We start from the raw sequence: 18,180 nt of genomic DNA on the forward strand, positions 1-18,180 counted from the left end.
GGTGGGGATGAAGCGAGACCAAGTGTTGTTGGTGAACCAGCCTGTTCTCATTCTACCCAACTGATACCATTTTTTCCCCAAACCACAGACTTTTCATGAACTTGGAGATTTTTAGTTCCAAAGTCAAACCAAGTAGTCTTTAGGACCTAAACCTAACCACTCAATTGTGTTTCAACCATCTAGCTGTTGAATTTAGGTGAAAATGAAGAATTTGGAATAATTTTTCATTACTTTATGCAATGTACCAGTACCACTGGCAGCAAAACAGACCTAGAGCATCATGCTATCATCACCATGCTGGTACAGAGTACTTAGGTTTGAAAGCCTCGCCTACCTGTACCTCACCTACCTCTCCAAATATACCTCCGCATTGTTGCCAGATGGCTGAATCTTTGTCTCATTTGACATAAAACTCTATATTCTAATGATTTTCCTCTGATGACAGTTTGGATCTTTTTCCACACCTTGGCAAAGTGGTGACACATTCATAAAACTTGTACTTGTGTACAATTGTTTGAACTGATTATCTTGGAATCTGCAGTTGTTTAGAAATGGTTTCAGGAGACATTCGTGTGCAAATCTACAATTCTTCTTATATCTTCCCTGAGGTCCTTGGACTTTCTCACTGTTCTGAGCATTGGTCAATCCAATGAGTGCTGTCAAGCAAATCCATTTTTATGTTGCCAGTTGTAAGGAGTTAATAGGCCTTGGAGTTGTCAATTTAAAAGACATTGTACACCCAACTGGGTCATTCCACATGAACTCAACCAAAAAGCCAAAATCTTTCCCAGGTCACCGACTCAGATTTGAGTGAAAATTATTATGAAAGTACCTCTATGTGTATAATGAACGTATGCAAAATTATAGGCCTCAGCTCCAAAGGGTTTCTGAGATATGGCCCTCCAAACCCTTTTCTGAGTTAATTCCAATTTTATGCTTTCTACAGAGCTAATCTTCCCCAAACACACACACACCTGTCCTGGAATAATAGGAATATGGCATTAAGTGGTCTCTGAGAGAGATTGAAATCTGAATTTTGTATTTTCGCCTGTAAAAATATTGGTTTTTAAGGGGTTAATAACTTGAGAAAGAGAGAAGATACAACATTTATGATGCCAGATTCTCAAAGTACGGGCCAAAGTTACCCAGGACACCAATTTTCGGGCTAAGCATTTTTTTTGTGTGGAAGATATTGACTGTTGAAATATTAGAAAATTGAAAATCATGATTCACAAGGTCAAATATAGGGCACAGCACCCAGTGTTTGGAGGGCCATATCTCAGAAACCCTTTAGAGCTGAGGCCTATAATTTTGCATGTGTTCATTATACGCATAGAGGTACTTTCATAATAATTTTCACTCAAATCTGAGATGGTCACCTGGGGACCCATTAGTTGACTTCATATGGAATGACCCAATTCTTGTTTTTTAAAGTCATTAAAGATACAATCATTCCACCCTGGAAAAAAGAATGGTTCAAAGAAATCATTAAAAGCCCAAATGTGGTCTTCTCAGCATGCTCTGGATGTGAGTGGATTGGCATTTATCCTTAAAACTGATAAAGTAAGCTTGCTGTGTCATGGTTCTGTTCGTTTGTCCGCTTCCTCCTCTGCATTCCCCCAAGCTCCCACACTGTCGTGCCATCAAACATTACAGCCAGAGGAAGTCAATGATTGTCAGTTCATTCTCTTAGCATTTCAACCATTTTCATTTTATTTCTTAGCAGACCTTCAGAGAAGTGGAAAATAAGAGAGCGCTGTTGCATTACATGAGTTATTTGCAAGGTTACGGTGATTTGTCTGTTGTGAAAAGTCAGGAAATGACTGTACCTGGTAAATCTATCAAACAAACCAAAGACATTTAATTGCATTTACCTCTATGCAGATTCTAATTTCTTTCTCTGTGATTCTTACAGGTCAGGATCACACACAAGAACCAGGTGCCCATTTTACTGGGCCCGCCTCAGAAGACGCCTTTCTTCTTCTTCAAGAAACGCAACCGGAGCCGCGATTAGAACACACACTTTTACACAGATTAAAAAAACAAACCACACACACACACACACACACACATGTATACAGTACATATATGTACACACACACGCCTCTCCCTGTACAGGCAGCGAAATGGGACAACTGGTACGCTGCACACAGGTTGGACACTTTGAACACAGGAAACTCATTAACAGGATCATGTGGACAAGTGGAACATTCCTAATATTGGGCTGCCCACTGACAATCAGTTCCCAAGGTAACCTGTACTGATAGCAAACAAAATGAAAAGACTGAGTATACAGTACCGACCTATTCCTGTGTGACCATCATCCTCCAAGTCGTGTCTCAAACATGGATTTAGTCTCAGCCACTTTTAAATGCTAACTCTCTCAGTCTAAGCCACCCCCTGCCCAAGAAACTCAGCCATGTACCAGTACTGCACTGCCTCCTAAACACAACTTTGGCTGCTGGGATTTCTGCATAGCTCATAAAAGAAAGTCATAGTGTGGGGATGGCAGGTATAAAAGATACATGAGAAAAACACAATAGTGAGAAAAAGGGTTAAAGTAAGAGTGGTGTGGCAGTAATTGTGGCTGTTTACAAGGTCACTGAGTAAATAGAGTAAGATCCACCTCTTTGTTATGAATAATGAAACAGCGGTTGCTTGTAAGAGCTCGCACTCCATCACAGTACAACCAAGGAAACGAGGGAGTGGAAAAGCCTCATTCATTATTGACTGACTTTGTTTGTAGGCTGTTTGCACTGAGGTGTAACAGTGGTCTGGAATGAGTTTAAACATGTAGGGAGTTCAGCATCTTAGCATGACTGGCCTATAAAAAAATAAGAGCCTATAGAAGACCATATTCACAGACTGTGCTGATGATCTGGACGAAGACTCCAGGCTGTGTCCAGCTGGCCACATTTCTTACTATATGAGCAAACTAGAGTCTAGACTAAAAGTAGAGATTAGAGACACTCTGGTTCAACTTTGCTTTCTTCAGACGCTAATTTGTCCTCTGTGGTTGCACTCTAACACTAACATATAGATCAAATCAACAGCAGCCACTGTGCACAGTGCAGCATAGCATGCTTCCAGAGGATTGGACTAAATCCCCTCAAGGGCATAAGAGCAGGGCCCCTGAGGTTTTTATTTACCAGAACATTGACAAGGGGACTAAATTTATCCCTCTACTTCAGGGAGGGTGCATCGCTCCTTCACTGAAACCTTACCCTTAATAACCATGTCAAACATCAATTCACAATGTCAAGTGCACATGTCCCAGAGCCAGTAGGGTGCTGCTGCAGGGTGCCAGGTGGCTTTATTCATCATTTGTTAAAGCAGATGGCTCTGTGTTTTGACCTGAGATGATGGAGATCAGTTCATTGTTTGAGGAATGTACCCATATTACTGTTCCAACAAATATGACAAAATATATTATTATTTATGTGCAGACAGACTATATGTATATTTCTGGAAAGTAGGTGTAGCTCATGTATATTGTACACACAAATGTGTTTTTAATATATCATTGTTAATAATGTGGAATTTTTAGCTTAGAGGGGCTCAGATCAGTGTTCTTCACCATGCAGAGCTGCTGCAGTTGCTCTCTGAAGACAGTTTTCTACACTGATTCAGATGATTATATTTGAATCTACTGTGGCATCATCTTCTCTTCATAGCTGGGTCTCGTACACAGCTGAGGAAGGAAAAGGAAACATGAACACACCAATTTTGCACCATTCATGACAAAATAATGTCATGGTTCAAATATCAACTTTAAACACCCTCCTGTGTCAGCAGTCAAGAAATAAAAATAATGGCATATCTGAGTAAATCTAAATGAATATATTAACTTATTGCAGATACTGATCGATGCATTTCAGCAAATAATACGAAAGAAACTGTAATACAGAGCCTGTAAATAAAAGGCAACCATCACTTCGGGGTCTGAAAAGTGAAGCCAATGCCAAAGTGCCTTAAACCTGCATTTATTATAGAGTCCAGCAGGGGGCTACTCCTCTGGTTCCACAAAGACATCTGGTTATATTGAACCCTATGGGAAAACCTCCCTCAGTCCCTTTGACTCCTAACAACAGTAAATACTTTCCTGATGACTTTATGGTCTCAGTTGATAGTTAAAAATCTTATTAAATCCAACATGATGTTCATTTAGTAAATTATCCTTATTAGAGCCAAAAAACACAAGAATAACAGGTTGCAGTGTAACTTGGTCAGACCCACCCCTTTCTCTTAGCTTCCTGTTTCAAAACCACAAGATGGCCATGGTGAAAAAGCTCAGCTCAAGGCTTCACAACAGGACTTCAGTAACCAACAGCTGGCATCCTGGTGGCTATATCCATCTTTTATAGACACCCTATGCTACAGAAATATCTATAGTCATGCTAACGGACACATCTTAGCTGTCGGTACTGCAGGAGCTCAGAGCAATAAGCAGGTGGTGTGAATGCTTACCTGAACAGCCAACTCCACTAACAGCCAGTCTGTTTCCATCACAGTAGAGGATGACCACACTCAAAAGTGAGTGAATCATTTTGCAACAAGCTTTGACTGCAGTGTTTGTTGTGTTGACCTATATGGAAAATTCTGATTGGCGCAACCTATCAACACTGAGCCCCAACCAGCAGTTTTTTGGGGACTCGCAGAAGTAACTACAACATTTCACACAAAAGCCTAAATGAGAACCATCCCACCCAGCAAATACTCATTAACAAGACACTGAAAAGAAGTCTTTGCCATCTTTAAACAATGTTGAGATTTGGTTGAAAAATGAAAGCATTCTGTTCCCCCCCAACACCTCTGCAAACTTCCAGACAACCAGCAAACACACAACCTTCTTGTCGTGAGGTGGACAGCCTAGCATGTGGGAACAGTGATGTTAGGTTTTCTGGAATCTCATACAAATAAGCTCACAATGCAATCCAACCCTGGTTGCCACTCAGTAATAAGAGTCGGTGTACCTGATGTGATTATAACAATTTCACACTAAATGTATTAAAAAAGAAATCAGATTTCTTTGGATTTTTAATTGAGACTTTTGATGCTCAGCCTGCTTGGTGACTTCCCATGATGCCATGACCACTTCTCCTTCACTCCATCTTTTCAGTGTCTGTGTTTATTTGTCACTATGGCATGTCTTTAGCTTTTTGTCTTCCCTCTGAGGTTTGTGTTTTGTCCTGCATGTTATCAGTGCTGTCTCTATGCTCGTCTTTTCCCTCTTCTCTTTCCTCTCTCCACCCAACCAAGTGAGGCAAATAGCTGCCTACCCCCCAACCCCACCCCATGCCCACGCCCACGCCCACCCCCACCCACGCTGTGCCTGGCTCTGCTGGAGGTCTCATCCTGTTAAATGTCACCAAGTGCTTGCTCTTAGGGGAGCATTGTTGGGGTTCTCTCTCTAATATTGTAGGGTCTTGACCTTACAATATAAGGTCAAGACCCTACAATATGAGACCTTGAGATGACTGTTATTGCAAACTGGTGCTATATAAATAAAATTCAATTGAACTAAAATTGAACTGAAATGAATTTACCCTGTTTTGGGATATTTTTCCAACATCTTCAAAAGACTTCTCACCTTTCACTTTTCAACCAAATTTAAAAATAAAGGGACATTTTTTGAAAGCCCATCCCTGATCAAATGTACCCCACAAAGCAATGCCCATGCTTGTTGAGTCATTGCTGGCAATATAGGAAAAAAGAGAAACATCAGAGTGTGCAGGGTTCATGCTTTGGCAGTCGTTAACGTCTAATGTAAGGGCAGTGCACCGAGTACACCGGCACACTGACCGATACCAAATTAGTGAATGTGTCCCGATTGACTCATACTGGATCTTAATTGAAAACTTTTTTAAAAGGGTATCAACGGCAGAAATCCAGTATCTAACAGTAACATGTGGCCCCTGGACGAGATTATTCTGTTTAAAACACTGATCTAAATCTCAACAAATATATTTCATAAAGCTTACTGAAAATTGAATCCCAAACAAGCAAACTAATGTACACGGACATCTCAGAGAGTGTAAATGTGAATGTGTTAAAACTCAAAGGATCTAAATGTGATGTGAGTCAGATGTGGAAAACTGTCCTGCTGACATGACTGCAGTGTTCTGATGGTGCAAACTGAGCTCCACTATAGGGTCAGGCATCCATGCCTTTGTACTCTGGTTCCCTTTAAAAGCACACTGAGTCTTTAGTCTCACACCCAGGCCCCATGAAAACACACAGGATGTCCAGCGCATCCTCATAACTGTATATATCCACCCCACCCAAAAGAGATCAGCATCATTCAGGACATTGGGTGGAGTTCAGGTTCATCATGTCATCCAAATGTAAAGCCATTTAGCCTAACTGGTATAACCTAAATAGTACAACACTGTGGAGATGTCACAACAGCATATTGTAATCCTTTAATCTGAGTGAATGGAGCCTGGGTGCAGAGAGAACTCAGTGATAAAAGAGTGCATGTTTACAGTAACTTTACATTTATTGAAAGAATGGTTTTAGATAGCTATATTACCGTGTGTATATATTTGTTTACAATATTTTATCTGAAGTTAACTTACATCACCGCATGCCTGCTGAAACAAATGAAGAGTGAACAAAAAGGAGAGTGTGGATCAGATTAATCAAACTTATTTCTCTGCATAAAAAAAGCATTACACAAATTTGCTTCTTGTGGTTTTCAATTTTTGTGGTAGCGTGTTTATGAAAGGACGGGAGGGAGGCGGGCTGGTTACATTCAAACTCAAGAAAAAAGCAGAAGCCCCACATGAACTTTAAACACCCATTTGTGATTTATCATGAGAGCAAAGGGCAGACAACATGAGCGCCCTCACAGAGAGCCTGAGTGATTTTTCAGTCCGTGTCACAGCTCATATCTATTCCTGTTCCTCGAAGAAATCAATCGCCTTAATAAATAAATGGACCCACTCTTTACTCATGGCTTTACACAAGCCTCACAGGAGACAGAAAATCACTGCAGCACACACACAGAATAAATGTTTCTTTCAGTAGGATGTTGCTCTAAAACAGACAGTTTGCTTTAGCCAGCAACCAGCAACAGCTGATTCAGATTTTACAGTCCAGCAAATTCATTTTGAGGATGTTATTGTACTCTGATGTTATTTCACTGAACTGACCTTTACTGTCAAACAGGGGACACGATATCTAATTTTAGCTGCAGCTTGAATTTCTTCAAACAAGTAACAGTTAGAGATATGTATGCAAATCCACAGAAAAACATCTAAACTTCTACTGCTATCATGTCTGTTGTAGTCAGCCCCATGTAGGTTTGTTCTCACTGAACTGACACACAGTTTTACATTTTTAAAGGGTCGGTATTTTCCTTACCAAAAGCAACATAAAAAGCTGTATTTCAGTTTAGGCATTCCCTTGCAAATTTACAAGTAAAATGTGAATTTTTTTCTTGTTAATTTACCAATTCAAAGTTTTTCAGACAATTTACGCCATTAAAGGGACCTATTCTTCTCTTTTCCTAGCCTTGGTGCAGCCACTCAGTTTATCCACTGTCTGAAATAAGCTGTTTTAGCTGTGCCATGTGTTTAAGCTGATTTCATCTGATTGGCTGCCTCTTATAAACAGAAGCTTTGAACAGCCAGAGTGTGCAGTTTCTCACAAGCAGAGCTACGAAATGACCATATTAGGGGTATCTGCACTCACTGGCAAGTGAATTTTCATGGTAGTTTCATTTTAATGGAAAGAGACAGAATATCAACCAAAAACCCAGAAAAATCTCATTCCATAAAAGGGATAAATTGATTTGCATGCCATCAAGTGAAATAAGGATTTGATGCCCAAGCAAAACACAACTTAGTACTTGGTGGAGAAACCCTTGTTGGCAAGCACAGCGGTAAAAGGTTTCTTGCAGGTTTGCACACGTCTCAGGAGGGATTCCTCTTTACAGAAACTCTCACATCCTTTAGGCTTCTTGGCTGCTGCTTGGCAACTTGAAGCTTCAGCTCCCTCCACAGATTTTCTACAGGACTGAGATCTGGAGACTGAATAAAACTTAAAACACTAACTTGGCCATGAGTATGATTTCTTTGAGTTATACTGGACAGATCTTGGTTGGCAGTGGTAGTAAAAACTACTCCCCTCATCCCACGCTGCTGCAGCATCATTAAATCCTGTATTTCTGTTGTTGATTGAGAGTCAGGCAATGTCAGAAAATCCATACTGTGCGATTAAGCTAGATTTTAATTGATTGCTGGACTCCATTTGGTATTTTTTTGTGTGTGTAATGTTCTTAATAACTGGCAACTACTGATCAGGTTGTACCAGTGAAAGGCAACTGCAAAATCACCAACCTTGGGCTCTGTGGATAAGACCATAAGAACTTTGAAATACAAGAAGTCTGCTCATCATCATTAATGTAGAGTGTAACTCCAGCAAATATTGATCATTTTATATCCACCTGTTTAAAACTGCTAATAAAGAGTAAAAAGCAGTGAGTCAGCGACACTGGTGTCATTAAACCTGTTCAAATGCATCCAAGTTTGATGCAACAGAAATGGAGCACAGCAATTCTACATACAAGTGAAAAAAGAGTTACAAGTTGGTCATTGTTGCTTGGACTCAGTACAGGACGCCCCAGGATGCAGGTGGTAGCACTGTCCAATCAGCTGCCATTTTTAAACAGGAAGTTCATCTTCAAAGAACTTCTCCAGGAGGCCAAATGATGTATAACATTTAGCAACTAATCTGTGTAAACATGGAAATGGTTTTATTTATGTGCTGCATGCATTGTAGTTTATTACTATGAACAATACTGGGCAAAACTATGACACACATAACAGTGGCAGGTAGGTTTTCCTAGGAGCTGGTTTTTAGAGATCCAGGAGACAGATGCAGGTTTTCAGGTGAGTGTGGTTCCAAGGACAAGTCTGGCTGATGTATGGCAGGGATATGGAACACAAGAAGACCCAAAGTGAGCTCAATAGCAGTGAATCCAAGCATGCTGCTGCTTGTACTACTGTAAAAACCTGACAAAGGGCAAATAGATGAACCTCTCTTTAAGTGCTGCAGGTGAGTGATTGCTGAGGAGACGCGGGTGTGTCAGCCAAAGATCCAGCTGGAACTGGTAATAGTGCATACCTCTCATATGTCCTCATAACTTCAGAGAAACCTGCTTATAGACACACACACACACACACACACACACACACACACACACACACACACACACTCAGAGTTGAGTTAAGACTTTAAAAAGGGAGAGAAAACAGGCTGGCACTGAAGGCAAGTGGAGACAATGGCATTTGTTTCATTAAGCTAATACAACTTACATTGTTTTGTCAATTTTGCTATGTCAAATCTGTCTCCATTGTATATAACTTAGTGGAACCACAACTAGAACATGTTGCTAATTAGCATATTTGGCAAGCTGGACACACATTGTTACTGAACTTAGTAAAATATTAAGTGAAAGCATGCTTTTCTGCCAAAGAGCTGATCTTGCAGCACCAATCCAGACTCCAGCATCAGCATTATTGCATTTTTATGATTATTTTAGGCACTGTCAGCACTTAGTTATGGGTAAGAAGACACTGAGTCATTTTACACAGAAAAAGTTCTGAAAAATTTGACACGCGACTGACATTTACTGTACGGTACAGTGCAAAAGTCTTGAGTGGCCCCTCATTTCTTTACTGTGAAAATGGGAACTAGGTGCAGCGATTTACTGAAACATGCAAACATACGTGGGAATACAAAAACAGTTTGTATAATTCTAATGAGCTTAAAAGTCAATATTTGGTGTGACTGCCTTCATTCTTCAGCAAAGTGTGAACTCTCTGAGGCAGCTTTGTGTCATTTCTTTAAGTAGTCTTCAGGAATAGTTCTCCAGGCTTCTTGAAGTACATTTAAAGCTCTTGTTTGGATGTTGGCTGCTTTTTGTTCCATTCTCTGTCAAGATGATCCCACACTGCTTCATAATGTTCTGGGGAGGCTAGTATCTGACTGACTGTGTTCCAGTTTGGACTTTTCAATCTAGGTATCCCTGTACCACATTGGCAGTGTGTGTCAAGCTGAAAAATAAAGCCAGATGATATTGCGTGGTGGATCAAATTCTGACAGTGCTTTTCTGGGTTCATAATTTCATCAACTTTGACAAGAACCCCAACATCATTAGTTGAAATGCTGTTAAGGTCCGTGCTGGACTGTTGCCTGCTGCTGTGATTCCAGGTGTGGATGGACTGGTTTTCCACCACACTCCTAGTCAGAGTTTGGGTTCTTGCTCTACGAATGAGCTCACCTGTTTTCCATCAGGCAGCTGTATTTAAGGATCAGCAGATAGTCGGGTCTAACTAAGGCTAAGGATGTTCTCCTGCATTCTTCTTACTCCCTGTCTTAATGTCTCTGTCTCCCCCTTTCCAGCAACTTCCTTCCGAGCCTGTGAACAGAGGCTCAACCCAAAATCTCTTTCCAAGGCTCCGGTTTCTCTCCTTCACCTGGATCGCCAGTCTTTGTCACCCACCTCCCTCCCTGCACTCCTGGAAAGCACTAGCCCAGCCACCCTCCTCCTCTAAGGACTCATCGACTCTCCCAAGTAAGCCAGAACAGCCATATGCTCTCACTACATAGGTCATTTTCACCAGCTCTATTCCACTAATCCTACCTTCTTCTCTCCTAGTGGACCAGCCTTCTGACTGCTGCCAAGAACACCCTCCTCCCCTCAGTGAACTAGTCCAGCCTTGCTTTTCCATTGATTCATTTTCCACTGCTTATCCAGGTTCAGGTCACAGGGGCAGCAGTCTGAGAAGAGAAACCCAGTCATTTAAATGGCTTAACAAATAAGAAAAAAAAATCCTCTGAAAATGGTCGGGTACAAGGACTGAACTAAAAAATTTAAAAGTTAAAAATAACACCAGTGTCAGCATTTTTTTAAAAAGTTGTTACTTTCCTCTAATTTACAGTTTTGATGTAATTTATGAAAAAATAAAGATTTGCACCATTTTCCTGGAGAATTTCCAGATCGCTGAGCCTGGCCACAGAGACTGTATCTCGTGAATTGTCTCCAGAGTCTCTAATCCACGGAGATTAAGGTTGTTTCATTTTGGATCTGCAGTTGTGGAATTAAATTAGCCGGACAGGATTCAGGCAGAAATTTCAAAAAAGGGTTTAAGAGCTTCATGCTTTAAGCTAATCGGATTAAATTGATACCAAAATTATTCCGGCTACAGAGACACATCGGTTGTTTTTTTCTGCCATTGGAAACAATAAATGAGAGTGTTTTAAGTAGATTAGAATAAAAACACATGACTTTCCACCAGGACACTGGGGTTCAAGTCACACTGGTGTTATGTCCAGATGGTGTCTGTTAGGGAGGACTGACAAAGACAGAGAGCTGATTGTTTTTAATCTTCATGGATGATTTGAAATATCTCCAACACCACCTGTGAGTCAGTGATGACATTAAACAGAGCAGATTCAGAATGCAGGGAAAACTGAATAAGGTTGATCGAACAAACAACAGGGACGTGCTCTCTGACTGGTCTTAAGTTTTTAACAAATGGCCACACCAGATTTGCTGAAACTTGGTGGAGAAGTGGAGCATGGGCAAAGGGAGAACCTGTTACATTTTGGTACAGATCACTTTTCTGAAAATTGTAAAATAGGGGATCCGTCCCTGTAGTGGACAAAAGAGGAGAAGCTGGAACTGAAATTCATGTTCATGTTCCCTTGGTGACAAATCTTCTGACTTTGGGCATTAACTTACGTTCCCCCAGCAGCTTTATAATTTGGGTTTTTAGGTAAACTACCTTGAAAACCGTATGATGGAATGCTGCAATATTTCATGCATACATCAAACATCAGCGTTTCATCTAAAGTTACAAGCAAGTTGACATTTTATTTTTAACCAGCAGTTGTTTTTTACAGTGTTTTATGTTTGGCGCAAATTTACCAAATATGTTGACCCTAAGTGATGGTACCAGGTACACTCTCAGAAACTAAAAATAATAAATAAAAATATGCTACTTTTAATGGTGCAATAGTTTATCACTAGAGCAGTACCCTCTTACTGCTGTTGCACCCTTGATAGGGGTACTATTTGCATCTTGTTTGTACCTTATAGAGACCATTTTTGAACCCCTAGTAACAATCATTACAAAATGCAGTTCTTTAAAAGAACACACGTTAAATGTTTTCATATATACATTTGAAAATAGGTTGGTTTTTGTGTAGTTTTTCTAGTGAACTTACTCTACCTCACATCTGCAGCTATGGCCAACTTAGAATCAACAGCTAATCTAAAATGAATGTTTTGGGACTGTGTGTGTGTGTGTGTATTGGGGGGGGCAGGCAGAGGGAACCAGGTACAGAGAGAACAGGGGCCCCAGGAATGCTGGAACCTAGAACTCGCTGTGAGGTGACAGTGCTAACTTTGGTTTCTTTTCGTATTTTTTTTCCTCATTTTCCACCTCAATTCTTTCCCCCTTGGACGCCTACTAGGGGTAACCCTTGTTCTTCTTTTCTGAACTGAGTGATTTCTGTCACATTTCAGGCCTGCTTCCAGAACAAAGTGACTGTGTGTGCATCAGAAGTTAGTGACGGTGATCTCTGCCTGTGCAGCGTGCTCGAGCAACCTTTGGAAAAACCTGGAACATGTTGTAATGGTCATCAAACCACGTCTTGAATGGTGTATTGTGAGGTGCCAAAATTCATCGTTACGGGTACGGGGGAGGACGTCAAATGTTGTATTTATGGGGGAAAGAGTTCTATTATTGTTTAAGAATATATGTTTACCTTTTCACATAGTTGTATTAAGATCCAATATTTAACATTCATATTGATTTATCTACAGTTACATAAGTAGATTTTAAAGTACTCTTATTTCTGAGATAATGATAAGCTAATTACATTGGAACAAAGGTAACTGTAGTGCCTCGTCATTGTTAGTGGTTTAATCATGTTGCCCTTTTGGCCCTGATTTGTGGCCCGGTAGCTTCTGGCTAATGCAGAGAGAGTGAACAGGGAAGCATTGAATTTAGACTGAGACAATAAAAGCATGGTTATACAACTCACAGCCTCAGAAGAGTCTGCCTTCAGCGAGGCTTCTTGAGTACGGCTGCAGAGATAACGAGTCAGGAATTATCTCCCAAAGTGCTATTAATAGAAGGCAAGTCACATCTTGTCCCTCAGTGAGAGAGCATCCAGCGCCCAGAGGCACACTTTCCCATTTTAACTCTTTTTGAAATGTGCATTTTGACAGACTTTTGCAAGCTGGGACAGACTGCTAAGACTCTCATTTATAAGGCTCTCAGCCACTTGTGCTTCATCATTATGGCTGTTATTGTACCGCTAATGGGAGCAAAGGTCAGGTTCACAGACCGAATAAAGACGACAAGACAGACAGTTCTAAATTGTATGTGCTGTTTGTTTATCCTGGACTGGTTCAAATGAGTTGTTTTGGAGGGTTTTTTTTCACAGTTTCATTGACTTTTTTGACATTCATGTCTTCAAAGCTGTGGTTCAGAGGTCATTCTTGACCTCCACCACAAGTTTACTTTAGGAGAGTCATCAATCTTACACATTGATTTTACACTGCTGGTGCTGGCGATTTCTGCAAATGTGAAAAATAATATGTAAAACATTATTGTGGCTTCAGAGAACGTAGCAGCACAAAATCTATTAAAGTGCCTGAAGTGATCTTCCTTGAGACAAAATCAGTTGAGTATAAATGAAAGTGAGATCGCAGACCTTTGTAACTGAAGCATGGCCTATATATATAAAACCCAGATGCAGCTTCCAAGTTTTAATGCAGAAGCACCTTAAACCTACATGCAGGGAGCAAATCCTGTGCTTCTCTAAAGAACTGCAACAGAAGTTTATTGGACAATTACCTTTATCTCCCTTGACTTGAATAAAGACTTTTTTTTCTGAAGAGTTTTGTGCTGATCAGTAGCTTCAGGTCTTGTTTATTAGAACATGATGATCATTTTGTAGTCCCAGCAAGGTTTGCTTTAGGGCACTCCTACCTTGTGACTGCCAAGCAGCTAGCTACCATATGAGCAGTTTTCTTGGTTTTTCAGTCACATCATCCCCATCTGCTTTCAAAACACCAAGATTTTTTTTTAACTATACTAACAAATGGGTGATGTCAGGGTGACTATGTCCATCTTTTATATAAAGTCTATTAACTGGGGGTTGGGCCTGATGATGGGTACAGAGAGAGTTACTGTATTTCAGAATCCTGCAAAGTGTTGCTCATTTTGGCTTCACAGCTGTGAAGCTATTACTGAGTAAAGTTGAGGATGCTTTTCTTGTGAAAATCTCAAGAAAAATAAGTTATGTGGGGGTTACACCAACACGAGGAAAACTCGTTTAAAGTGCTCCAGACACGCTCATTCTAGTAAGTCCAATTCAACGACAACACAACAAATTCTAAAGCTGATGAAGATTATGTAACATAATAAAAGCTCCACGGCAACCAAATGGACCCATTATAAAGGCTGCTTTCTGCACTGCTGTTTCCCAGGTCAGAAATCAGCTTTGAATCTAAAAACTGATTGATTTTCTGACCAGCAATGCGACCATATATAGATCAGAGGTTCCAGGCACAGTGTTCCTGCACTGTCTTCACCTGGCTCGGTAAGGATCGGATTAGCACCCAGGCAGAGCTGCTGACCTGGCTATTATGTCAGTGTCCCACTAACCCACAGTAGAATTCTTCAAGGGAATGGAAAGCAGGGACGCTGAATCTTTCCCCGTTTTCCTGACACCCACTTTCACACTGGCAGTCATCCAGAGAGAGACGTATGTGCACAAGCAGTGTGTCACTCTTTTACATATGGCACATTTATTTAAGGAAAGGGTAAGAACAGCAACACAATGTGCTCGCTCTCCACACGCCTCCAAGTGACCACCCACCACATCCGCACCAGCAGAGACGTGCACCATACAGTGGACCTGCAGGCTACTGCCTTTGGAACAGGCTGCCTGAGATATGTCCTCTGCTATTTAATGCTTCACACACATGTACAATTGAGTTTGACAGCAGATATTTTTAAACCCTCTCACCCCCCACATTATTCAGTGCTAGAGCTCCAAAATGAGCCCATGTGATGAAAGACAGCCTATTTGCCTTTGGCGTCGGACCTCTGGACTGACCAGTGAAGATAGCACTCTGTCCTATGTGACAACTATATGTGTGTTTGTCTTCTTACTATTATTGCCCATGCAGCAGTCTCTTAATCTCTCTTTCATGGCTGCAGGGATTTGCAGGGGATTAGTTTTCATACCAGCTGCTGGAATTTGTTTTAAACACTGAGTGACGTTCACATTGAGGTAGTTTATTTGAGGGATTCCTAATTTGGTGACGGAAATGATGGTGACAAAGGTGTTTTATTTATGACCCTTGGGTTTAAATAGCCTTCGTACAGATATTTCAAAAATAATTTATGATGCTTTGAATTTGGAAATGCTTTATTTATTGAAATCTTCCTGTAAGAAGGTGCAGTTTTGAATCAGAAGCCTAAATAGATTTCTTTTTAGAAATAATCCCCACCTCCCAAATATTAAAATCACCCTATTCTGTTTGTCCTTATTTTCTATTATATACTGTGACATTTGTGGACGCTCATGTTAAATGTGGCCAAAATTTCAAATAATGAAGTCAGTATAGGTTCAAGTAATCCCTGAATCAAAGGCTCAGTCAAGGCTTCAGAGTGCTCTAGGCTCTCAGTTCCAGAGCATTCTTTTTTCTACTTTTGGATCTATATGATGTCAATAATAATAATAATAATGAAGCTTAGACATAAGTTCAGTAAGAAAGATCTGTTTTCACTCCTCTCTCTGCTTTCCTGGGTATTTGGCTGCTAGTTTATTCTTCACAACACTTCTGCTTTTCCATGCTGTCAAACTCAAAGATGACATTATTGCTCTGCTCCAATCATCCTTCTGCCCGCGTACTTCAAGCCAGTCTCCACTACATACTTTAAATCTCACTGCTTACCTGTCATTCTTCCTTGCAGACTCATTCGTACAGCCCACCTCCTCCCCATCTCCACTTCATCCAAACTGCTCAGTGCGCCATCCAAGCCTCAATCTTTATCTTCACCAATTCAATTGAATTCAGTTCTATATTATTTATATAGTACCAAATCACAACAGTCACCTGAAGGCCCTTTATATTGTGGGTAAAGCCTACAGTAATTACAGAGAAAACCCAACAGTCAAAACGACCCCTTATGAGCAGCACTTGGCAACAGTGGGAAGGAAAAACTCACTTTTAACAGGAAGAAACCTCCAGCAGAACCAGGCTCAGGGAGGGGGGGTCATCTGCCGTGACCAGTTGGGGCTGAGAGACAGGAAAAAAGACATACTGTGGAAGAGAGCCAGATATTAATAATAACAAATAATTAAATGGAGAGTGGGGTATAACCAGAGTAAAAAGAGGTGAATGAAAAGAAACACTCATTGCATCATGGGAACCCCCCAGCAGCCTATTGCAGCATAACTAAGGGATGTTCAGAGTCACCTGATCCAGCCCTAACTATAAGCTTGATCATAAAGGAAAGTTTTAAGCCTAATCTTAAAAATAGAGAGGGTGTCTGTCTCCTGAATCCAAGCTGGAAGCTGGTTCCACAGAAGAGGCGCCTGAAAGCTGAAGGCTCTGCCTCCCATTCTACTCTTAAGTATCCTAGGAACCACAAGTAAGCCAGCAGTCTGAGAGCAAAGTGCTCTATTGGGGTGATATGGTACTATGAGGTCTTTAAGATAAGTTGGAGCCTGATTATTCAAGTCCTTGTATGTGAGGAGAAGATTTATTAATTCAAATCTGGATTTAACAGGGAGCCAATGAAGAGAAGCCAATATGGGAGAAATCTGCTCTCTCTTTCTAGTCCCTGTCAGGACTCTAGCTGCAGCATTTTGGATCAGCTGAAGGCTTTTCAGAAAGCTTTTAGGACATCCTGATAATAATGAATTACAATAGTCTAGCCTAGAAGTAATAAATATACAAATTAGCTTTTCAGTATCAGTCTGAGACAAGATGTTTCTAATTTTAGAAATATTGCAAAAATTCAAAAAAGCAGACCTACATAATTTGTTTAATATGTGCATTGAAGGACATATCCTGGTCAAAAATGACTCCATAATTCCTCACAGTGTTACTGGAGGCCAAAGTAATGTCATCCAGAGTGAGTATCTGGTCTGACATCATTTTTCTAAGATTTTTGGGGCCAAGTAAAAGAATTTCAGTTTTATCTGAATTTAGAAGCAGGAAATTAAGTCAAGTCAAGTCAAGTCGAATTTATTTAAATAGCACATTTAAAACAACGACGTTGACCAAAGTGCTGTACAAGATCTATAAACCCAAGGACTATACTCAAATAAAAAAAATAAATAAATAAATAAAATAATAATTAGAGGTCATCCATAGTGTATAGTGTAAATAGAATTAGTCCTAGCACAGAACCCTGTGGAACTCCATAATTAACCCTAGTGCGTAATGAAGACTCCTCCATTTACATGAACAAATTGGAGTCTATGAGATAAATATGATTCAAACCACTGCAGTGCAGTACCTTTAAAACCTATAGCAAGCTCTAATCTCTGTAATAAAATGTTATGGTCAACAGTATCAAAGCTGCACTGAGGTCCAACAGGACAAGAACAGAGATGAGTCCACTGTCAGAGGCTGTAAGAAGATCATTTGTAACCTTCACTAATGCTGTTTCTGTACTGTGATGAATTGTGAAACCTGACTGAAGCTCTTCAAATAAACCGTTCCTCTGCAGATGATCAGTTAGCTGTTTTACAACTACTCTTTCAAGAATCTGTGAGAGAAAAGGAAGGTTGGAGATTGGCCTATAATTAGCTAAGACAGCTGGGTCAAGTGTTGGCTTTTTAAGTAGAGGTTTAATTACAGCCACCTTGAAGGTCTGTGGTACATAGCCAACTAACAAAGACAGATTGATCATATTTAAGACTGAAGCTTCAATAATTGGAAAGACTTCTTTGAGCAGTCTACCACCAGTGTCCTGCCCTGATTCCTATCATCGCTGGGATTCTGTTCTGCTTTGATGAGCCATCAAAGTCTAACCACCAAATGGATTAATTGAATTCTGTATATCAATAATTAATGTTCAACTTTTTCAGATGATCTCTCCTTATTGAAATAATATGGTCAACCTCGGGCACACA

At 40.4% G+C, this 18,180-nt stretch overlaps 1 protein-coding gene across 3 annotated transcripts in view; it reads left to right on the plus strand.

Moving 5' to 3' along the window:
• The window catches only part of dgkg (diacylglycerol kinase, gamma), a 157,304-nt gene extending 150,668 nt beyond the window's left edge, over positions 1-6,636 (plus strand). For 2 of the 3 annotated variants that reach the window (XM_030757799.1, XM_030757797.1), the window contains one exon: positions 1,916-6,636. In XM_030757799.1, coding sequence (XP_030613659.1) covers positions 1,916-2,014 — 99 coding nt within the window. In that variant the 3' untranslated portion in view covers positions 2,015-6,636. The remainder of the gene's footprint in view (positions 1-1,915) is intronic. The other variant, XM_030757798.1, reaches the window with a different exon arrangement.
• The last annotated feature ends 11,544 nt before the right edge of the window (positions 6,637-18,180 follow it).

The sequence above is a fragment of the Archocentrus centrarchus genome, chromosome 21, assembly GCF_007364275.1.
Source record: "Archocentrus centrarchus isolate MPI-CPG fArcCen1 chromosome 21, fArcCen1, whole genome shotgun sequence".
In the NCBI taxonomy this organism is placed as follows: domain Eukaryota; kingdom Metazoa; phylum Chordata; class Actinopteri; order Cichliformes; family Cichlidae; genus Archocentrus; species Archocentrus centrarchus.